Consider the following 9206-nt stretch of genomic DNA (forward strand, 5'->3'; position numbering starts at 1 on the left):
AGTGTTGTCAGGGATTAAGTTTAGAGGCTAAAAACAATCTATGTTTTCTTGTCTTATTCCCTCTGTTTTCTGGAACCATTAAGGATGTCAGAGGGCCTTGGAATCAGCTCTGAGTTTGCTTCTTCTGTGAGCTGGTTTAGGAACTTTCTGAGCCTCAGTTTTCTCGTGCATGCATCGTATTTACTTTGCATATATTTACCTTCCAAGTTTCTTGTGGGTCAAGGGTGAGATACCCAGACATTCTACTCTACCTGGGAGAAATTAGCAGGTGTCTAGTTAATGTTAGAGCTTCTAGGCTCTCCCCCACTGTCTTTTCCTTCTGGAACCTGATTCTCCCACAGATAATTTCCCCCACCAGGAACAGAAATTCCTGGAGGTCAGAGAACCCCACTTAATTAGTCAAGGGTTTATCAGCACCCAGGACAGTCCCTGGCATGTACCAGAGAGATGAAGATTTCAAATTGACCCCAGTCATGAAACTTTCAGTGGCAGACCCAGAGTACTGACTCCTCCTGGGATCCAAGCCACTGCCTCCCCCATTGCCTGTCGGGGACCCCACCACCAGTATCCAGTTGCCCATTCTTTTCACAGAAGCACATGAGCCATGGGAAGTTTCTGGGACTTTTATTTATACTCTTTTCATTTTTTTTTTTTTTAAAGCCAGTGAGAATGGGCAAACTCTTGGTCCCTTCTGGGCTGCACTCCTCCATGGCCAGCCCTACCAGCCTCCCTCAGCCCACCCTCTCCTGCCTGCCAGTAAGTAGTTCAACATCACCTGGGGTGGAAAAACACCACCCTGTAAGCCAGTGCCCTCTGGTGGCTGCAGCTCCAGGACCAGGCTACAGGGTGATCCCAGGAATGGCAAAGCAGGGGATTCCCAGCATGCTGTTGGCTCAGCCCCTCCCAGCACCTTTCCCTGCCTTGGAGGCTCTCCCTCTCCCTGCCTGTGTACCCCTTTTGGAGGAGCAGGGGTTTCTGAAGTCCTTTCCAGCCCTTCCTCTCCTCTTCTGCTGAGATGGCCCTGACCTTGGGCAGTGTGAATGACGGGTGGCTCTCAGGTGCAGCTTTGCACTAGGATTTTCCCATCTGCTCTCAGCCTCTGCTTGCAACCTCCTCTTTCCCAGCCAGGGTCAGTGTCCAAGATCTAACTTGAGAGAAAAGTGGAGACAAGAGGCCAGAAAGATCCCTGCCACTTAGGTGAGGGATCCTTGAGTTTGGGTGTCAGGGGTGTGTTTATTCGTTGCAGGACCTACTTCCTCTCCCTTAGGATTAGCTTGGGCCTCTCAAGTGGGTCTTTCCTGTACAAAGGTCTGAGAATTGTACCCAGATATGCCAACTCCATATTTTCTTCTGCGGTCAGCCAGCAGTTGACCTGGACCCAGTATTCTGGTCTCCTCACTCCTCAGCCAGCTCCTCCTTGGGGAAAGGACCCCCAAAGCTGAATCACAGTGGCATTCCTGGGCTGTAGAGCCTGGTCATTTTAATATCCCTGTGCCATTAAAAATCTGCAGAATTGGAAAAGGTGCAAGTCGGCAGAGGGGTTTGCAGGTGTTTAGAGGTGTGCGTCTCCCTCCTCCCTCAGCTGGACTGGCCATTGCCCCTGACTCCTCTTCCTCCCCTCCTTCTACCTTTCTCCTCTTCTTCCTCCCTTCTTCCCCCCTTCTCTTTCTTCTCCTCCCTTCCTCCTCCTCTTCCTTCCCTTCTCTTCCATCCCCCTCTGCCTCCTGTTCCCCAGGCACGTGGGGAAGGGGAGGCTGGCCCTGGCCTGGTGGCCCACGGGCTTCCCGGGACCTGGTGCGCGGCGGGGGGCGGCTGGCGGAGGGGCTGGGGCCGGCGGGCGTCAGACGCTGTGCGCGCCCAGGCTGAGCACCGAGAAGGCGGCGCGGTGCTTGCGGAGCAGCAGCCGAATCTTCTCGTCGTCGGAGTCGGGGTCCAGCGGCTTGTTGTACTCGTCGTCCTCGTTCTCCGAGGTCGCGCGGTCCCCGCCCGCGCCGGCACCCGCCGGGGCCCGCGGCGTGGAGGACGAGGGCTCCAGCGCACTCTTCTTCCTCCACTTGGTCCTCCGGTTCTGGAACCACACCTGGGGTGAGAGAGACTCTGAGGACCACGCACGCACCGCGCCCACGGGCGGCTTTGTAAGAGAACAGCTCCACTCCGCAGAAAGCGCTGTCATTATTATTTTTGTAGGCAAACAAATGGCTCGATTTTGGAGTGAACTGTAATAGCCACGTTACTGGGGAATGAGGGCAATGAAATAAAATAACACCGCTGCAGATCTGGGGCAACTCTCCCTGCAAGTGCAGTTTCCTTCTCTTTTGCCATCTGATGCACTTGGTGGGAGATGCTGAAATACCAGGGTAGAAAGGGTTTAGTCCAGGTCTGGGCACTTCACTAGGTGCTGAAGAGTTGTCCTTGGGATGGGAGTGTGGCTCAGTGTAGAGCCTAAACACCTGGGTTCAACCCGAGGCCCCAGGACCTAAAGAAACAAAACAAAAACAACAACAACAACAAAACCCCTCTCTTCTTTTAGCTTCTTAGACTTTCACTGAACTTCATGAATAATTTCTCCCAAATTAGAACAGTAACATGTACATTGTTTGGTGTAAAGATGGAAGATAACCTAAAGAGGCAGAACTATACCTAAGAGGGGCCCAGATAATTTCCTTCCATTTCCATTCATCAGCTTTCACTCTCCAGCAGGGCAAATATTTGTCTGAACAGGTGGTCCCAGAGGCTGGCAGCAAAGCCCAGACCTAGGGTCCAGCCTGCCTCTGGTCCTTGCGGGAACCTGACTGCTTCATTAAGCCAGGCAGGTCTGGCACAGCTCAAAGCTTTCTTCTTTGGTGTCCCCAACCCAAAATCTCTGGGGAGAGCTGCAATGTCAAAGTTGAGAAAGTTGCCCCCAGCAGTCGGAGGAGGGAGAAGCAGATCTTCCGAGGCCTGTTTAGGAGGTTATTTCACGCTCCCCGTGGTAGGAAGTACCAGGGCATATCTACCCTCCCTAAGTCTCATGTTGGCCTGCAAGGTTTCTTACATCTGCTATCCCATCCCATCTTCTTTTGGACCGGTGAGTAGAAAAGGGCTTTTTTCTTTTTTGAAAGATAATTAAACCAAGTCCAGCTCCTTTGAGAGATCAAGAGGAATCCAGTTTTAATTTGGCTCAGTGGCTACCATTGGTGCTTGGGTTTCCTGGTTCAGACAGTGGAAGAGGGGAAGGCCTGAGGTTGGAGTCCCATTCCCAGCTCTGCCCTTACCACCCAGGAGACCTTGAGCAAGAGGCTCAACTGAGATTGTTTCTTCATCTGTCAAATGAATAATAATTAAATGAATTACATAAGAGGCATTCAGCATCAGGTTCAGTAGATGACAGCCATTTATTTTATTGTTAATTCTTGTCATCTCTAAGGTTAGATGGGCAAGTAGTTCCCAAACACCAGGACAGCCTCCCTCTGAGGGGCTGGGATTTATTGGAAAAGTGTGGCTACCTCCCTCCCACGCAGGGCATCCTGTCCTGGCAGGTGCCCTCACTGCAAGGCAGTTGCTTTCACCCACACAGACTCACCTTGACCTGCGACTCGGTCATGCCCAGTGAGTATGCCAGCCTTGCTCTCTCAGGACCAGCCAAGTACTTGGTCTGCTCGAAGGTTTTCTCCAGGGCAAAGATTTGGTGCCCTGTGAATGTGGGCCGGGTGTGCTTTTTCTTGTGGATGCTGTCACTCAGAGGGTCTGGGGCTGGTGGGAGGAAGGGAAGTGGGATTAGCAGGAAGAAGGGGCACCTGGTACCATGCCCTGCCTGCAGGATGCCAGCCCTTCCCTACCTCTCCTATAGGGTGAGCTCCCTCCTATGGAGAAGCCAGTGAGGTTGCTGGAGCATCATGATGCCTATCACTTTAGCCACATTACTAACATTTCAGATAACAATGACTGTGACCTCTACCAGGTCTGGGTGGGTGGCAGCCCCAGAGGGCAGTTGCCCCAGGTTATAGCTATTTAGGATCAACAGGGCTTAGAACAGGTTCTCCTGCCTTTGGGTCTAATGTTCTCTCTACTCAATGATGCTGCCTTCTTCCAAAGGACAACAGGAGTTTCCTCTCTGTCACAAGACACCAAGACAAGGATGTTCCTTCAGGTCACCAAGACAAGGCCCCGGGAACCTGTGGATTTCTCTCCACTTTCTTGCTTCTGGGCTGCAATTCCTCAGGTCCCTTGAAAAGCAAGGAGGGAAAGCCTCCAATCCCAGTGTGCTACTCCCCCATGTCACCAGGCCTGAAGATCACACAGCTACCGTGACACTGGAGGCATGGAGGCTGCAGATCCCCACCCCAGCCACGGCAGGATGCTCAGGAGCAGTAGGGTTCAGAAGAAGCAGAATCACCAGGTGTTGGGCCTTGGTCAGGCCCAATCTGACAACCCATGTCCCATCATCTCCTTTTCTTATAGGTGGAGAGACTGAGGCACAGAGAGAGGAAGAGACCTCCTGAGAGACCATCATCTTCAGTCCTGGCTCCCTTTGACTTAATTTGGTCACTGATCTTTGCTATTTTCCTGTGTACATGCATTCAGGATAGAAGAGTTGGAGTGTGGAGTAGGGTGGGAGAGGATGATGGAGGTCAGGGAGGGGCGACTTGAGGCTTAAAGTATCCAAAAAGCTGGGCTGTAAAAGAGATGAGGTCTCTATCCTCATAAAAATCCCTAAGTGTCAGGTTGAGGGAGGCACAGGCTGTCAGGCAGTGAGGCTCCAAGCAGTGTGGCAGAGGGGAGGCTGTGCTTAGGGAGTTTCCATGGTTGATCTCCTACCCATCTCAGTGGGGCAGCCTAGAGAGCAGACAAAAATGGAGGCTCCCTCTGCCTGCCTTCCAGGTGAGCCTTACCTGTCTGTACATGCCCCTGCTACCTCCACTAGTCCCTGACATACATCACGGGCCCCCTGGACTAGTTCTCTAAAAACTGAGACTCAGGCGTGGGTGAGCTGAGGAGAGCCCTCCAGCAACCTGGGCAAGTTCAATTTGGCTCAGCCACTGCTCTGACGGCTGGACTGTCGATGCTACTATTGCTATAAACCCCGAGAAGGAAGGTGGGAAATGAGCCATCTCACTCACAGGCAGGGGCTTGGGGGGGGGGTGGTCAGAATGCATTCAATGTCCCCAAACATGCCAGGCATGAGCTGGCTCTTTGGGAATGTGACTCAGTGGCAGATTTCCTTCACTGGTGGTACGGTTTGCCTGCTTTGGGGATGAAGAAGCAGTGGCAAGGCTCTGGCCAGAAGCAAGATGAGCTGCCACCAGCTGTGGAGATAGCTCAGTGGTAGAGCACTTACCTAGCATGTGGGAGGCACTGGGTTTGATCCTCAGCACCGCATAAAAATAAGTAAGTAAAGGTATTGTGTCCAACAACAACAACAACGACAACAACAACAATAATAATAATGAGCTGCCATTTGGACATTGTGGAGGGTAGAGGTGGGCAGTTTGGGCTTTTCTGGGCCTGGAAGTCCCAGGTTCCCTGGGACAGCAGCTGAGGTGGCCATAGGTAAAGATGGGGGTCAGACATCTGTGTCTAAGCAAAGCTGGGGTTGGAGCCAGAGAGGGTAAGTTCAGTCCTGCACCAAACTGAGAAAATGGACCCAGGCAACTGCGCTGGGCTATCTAATGGCGGCTGAGGTGAGGTGGGTAGGGTGGGCAGGGTGAGTTCCCTGTCTCATACCCCTTCCTCCTCCTCCCCTGAGTCTGGCTGGCTCTGGGTGCACTGGGCTGGGCTGGGGGTGAAGGTTTGCCTTCTACTCACTGTTGCTGCACTGCCGCCCGCCTCGCCAGTCCTGTCCTGTGTCCGCCCAGCAGTTCCGGGTCCGGGTAGGGTACTCGTTCCCAGCCTTGGAAAAATTCCCCACCTGGGGGCCATAGTAGACCCCCTGGGAGCCCAGTCCACTGAAGCCTGCCACGTGGGGGTAGCTGGAGAGAAGGCTGCTGTTCGGCGTGGCCACAGGCCTGCTCAGGATGTCTGTGATCCCGTGGGGGGTCCCAGCGGCCAGCTGGGGGCCCAGCCCTGGAGGGCTGAGCTTGTAGAAGGAGTTCTGCATGGAGTACTGGCACACGGGGGCCTTCATCTCGGAGAACTGCGCCAAGGGCGTGTTGTTCAACAGGAACGTCCCCTGCAGGTTGGACTCCATGATCTCAAGCAGCGGGAGAGTGACAAGCCCAAGTCCAGGCCCCTAAAGCCAGAGACCCCAGATCCGGGCCCAGAATCTCATGGCAGGTGTGGAGAGTCAGAAGCAGCCCCAAGCTTCTGACTGCCCCCCACCTACAGCATCTGGTCCAGCCCTTCACCGGGGACTGGCACCCACGTCAGCTGCTCGGAAGTCAGGTGCCACCAGGGCAGGTGGGGGCTTCCCCACGCACCTTTCCTCTGGGCCCGTCCTGTGGGAGCAGGGTGCTCCTCACAGCTCAGCACAGCCCCCTCCTCAGCCTCCGAGTCTGGGGACCCTCCATGAGAAGTTTTAAGTTCAGAGAAGGGACATTTCCCTGATAAAGATATGGCCCATTAGAATACAGACTGGAGACTGGCTGAGCTGTGAGAGCTGTGCCGCCATTGGTGGAGGCAACACGGGCCTCACATTGGCTTTTGCTAGACAAATTGCACTTTGAAAGATTGACTGTAAAATCAGCCAGGGTGTGTGTGTGTGTGTGTGTGTGTGTGTGAGAGAGAGAGAGAGAGAGAGAGAGAGAGAGAGAGAGAGAGAGAGAGAGAGAATTAGCTCTAGACGCTCTTGTTCATCATCAGAGATTCCACCTGATCCCCCCAAGTCCAGCATCTAGGAAAAGGTGGGTATCTGGGAGGTCTCTGGAGGCTCCTGAGGCAGCTGGAAGTCACAGTTCCTGCAGCTGCCCTCCTGAGAGTGAGGAGACTGGGCTCAGAGGTCACTTTCCTGAGCTGCTCCTGCTCCTTTATCTGCTGGTGTCCAGGCTCTGCAGGAGAACCGGCTACTTCCCTTTCCTCCTTGGTGCTGGGACAGGGTAAGTGCAGAGGCTGGGAAATGTCTGCTTTCTTGTGGGGAAGAAAATTCCTGTGAGTATTTTAGAGCCTGATGGGCAGATTGGGTCGGGGGTGGGTAGTGGGTTTGTGCATTTTCCTGCCCACTGAAGCTGAAAAGGGGGTGGTACACATGTGTGTTCTCACCTCTGCCTCTGGATAGCCTCCCCTGATCCCCTCCACCAGGATCTCTTCCTCATGTGTGCCTCTGCTAGAGCAACAGCCACATTCCGACTCGCTTGGTGTCTGGGTTTGAAATCTCTGATGCTGAGATGTCCCCTGCTTCCGTGGTGGAGCCATGTGTCAAACACTTGGTTGGGGCTCAGTTGGGGCTCAGTAAATATTTGATTCATGGAACTGGATTAAATCTCAGTGCACCCATATGCTTTTTTCCCCCCCTTCTTCCTTGAGTATTTATATTGTATGAGGCTCTACTGGGGCAATCTCTCATTTTACAAACAAGGAAATTGAGGTGCAGAGGAATCAGAGCCCACTTTCCAGGAAACAAGTTTATTCCTGGTTTGGGCAGCATTCTTTTTTTAATATATTTTAGTTTTTTAGGTGGACACAATATCTATTTTATTTTTATGTGGTGCTGAGAATCGAATCCATGCCTCATGCATGCTAGGCAAGGCGCTACCACTTGAGCCACATCCCCAGCCCCTGGGCAGCATTCTTTCTTGAATGCTATTCTCTAAGAATGAGAACCAGCCTGCTACTTGTCTGAAAATGCAAAATGACAGAAAAACTAGTGACTGACAGATGAACTTCTGCCCTCCCTCTGCCTGGAAGTCCCCAAATCCTTGCTGACCAGTCCATGGGCTCTGGAGAGTTCACTCTCTTATCACTTGTGGTCTGTACCCCTTTGCTGGCCTTCTGTTAGTTTCCAGTAGAAGGCAGAGGGTCCAGGGCTGGGGAGGGCAGGACTCTCTGAGCCACTCTCTGTAGCACATATTTCAGTTAATTTAAGGAAGACCTTATAAAGGATGGGAGATGATTTTTCTATAAGTTTGAATTATAAACAAGAAAAATGGCTCTTCTCCTCCTCCTTCTTTTTCTTTCCTTTTTTCTTCTTTTTCTTTCTTTTTTTTTTTTGGATGATACTGAGAGTTGAACCAAGGTGTACTTTAGCACTGAATTATATCCCCAGCCCTTTCTTTCTTTATTTTTACATGTAGGTGTAACTCCCCCGCCCTCTCCCCCCTCCCTTTTTATTTTTTGAGACAGAGTCTCGCTAAGTTGCCCAAGCTTGCAATTCTCCTGCCTCTGCCTCCTGAGTCTCTGGGATTACAGGTATACACAGCCAGACCCAGTAAGAAAGATAAGTTCTTATTCATCTAAGTTGGCTTTTCTACTAGGCCGCGCACTACCATCCTTTTGGAAGTTAGTTCTGATTCCCAGGGATGCCCACAGGATCCCACCCATGCAACTGTGATTCTGAAACCTTTTATAATAGCCTTCTGGGTAATATAAATGCATAGCAATGACAGGCTCGTTGTTCTGGGTGGCCTTTAAGATTCCAAGAGTTCTTTTTGGGGTGGAGCAAGAGCTGGGGATGCTCCAGGGACCTTGGAACTGTGAATTATTCATTCCCTAATAATGAGAACTTATCAAGAAAGAAGTCTTCTACAAATTTTGATTCTTATTTAATGCTAAGACTAAAGGTCCAGAACTCCAGGATGACAAACTGAAGAGACTTTAGCAACTGCTGAATTCATTCCATTTGACCCATGAGGAACTGAGGCCAGAGTGGTGACCAACCTTGCATAAAGTATTAGAAACTATATAGAAACAGGGCCATATCCTCTCTATAGCAAGGGTTGGTTCTGGAACGTTTAATGCCATGGGGTGCAGGACCAGATGCCTTCACAGGAAGAGCTAGAATGTCACTCAGTGTATACTAGCCCTGGGCCTGGATTGGCCATACCCTGGTAGTTTGTGGAGTCCCTTACCGGACCTCCAACTTCTCCCCATTTCATGGTAGCCTTTAGGCTATCCTTTCTCTGGGGGTTTCTCCCTGGGTGGGCAGTTTAAATTAAGGAGCTGTCCAAGCTTTCAGGAAGAATTGGTGGACCCCTCTTTGGGGTTCAGGCTTCTCCTGATCCCACCTATTGGCCCCTCTACACCCCAACCCAGGCTTTACTCTTACCCCAGCACAAGCCCCAAAGACGAGCCAGGAA

At 51.9% G+C, this 9206-nt stretch overlaps 1 protein-coding gene across 1 annotated transcript; it reads right to left on the bottom strand.

The window, feature by feature from the left end:
• Window positions 1–609: 609 nt before the first annotated feature.
• Window positions 610–9101, bottom strand: Nkx6-3 (NK6 homeobox 3). The gene is made up of 3 exons (XM_005340318.4): window positions 5785–9101; window positions 3563–3732; window positions 610–2080 (listed from the first exon to the last, which is right to left on the bottom strand). The coding sequence occupies exons 1-3, from the start codon at window positions 6164–6166 to the stop codon at window positions 1841–1843; spliced, it is 792 nt and encodes a 263-aa protein (XP_005340375.2). The 5' UTR covers window positions 6167–9101; the 3' UTR covers window positions 610–1840.
• Between the last annotated feature and the right edge of the window lie 105 nt (window positions 9102–9206).

This window comes from Ictidomys tridecemlineatus, chromosome 14 (assembly GCF_052094955.1).
Source record: "Ictidomys tridecemlineatus isolate mIctTri1 chromosome 14, mIctTri1.hap1, whole genome shotgun sequence".
NCBI classification, from domain to species: domain Eukaryota; kingdom Metazoa; phylum Chordata; class Mammalia; order Rodentia; family Sciuridae; genus Ictidomys; species Ictidomys tridecemlineatus.

Bases quoted from the DNA above. Each gene is read 5' to 3' on its own strand.
- Nkx6-3 (XM_005340318.4), bottom strand. From the start codon at position 6,166: ATGGAGTCCAACCTGCAGGGGACGTTCCTGTTGAACAACACGCCCTTG. The intron at 3,733-5,784 runs GTGAGTAGAAGG...TCCTCCCACCAG, and splicing joins CGGGCGGCAGTGCAGCAACA to CCCCAGACCCTCTGAGTGAC. The intron at 2,081-3,562 runs GTGAGTCTGTGT...CTCTCACCCCAG, and splicing joins TGACCGAGTCGCAGGTCAAG to GTGTGGTTCCAGAACCGGAG.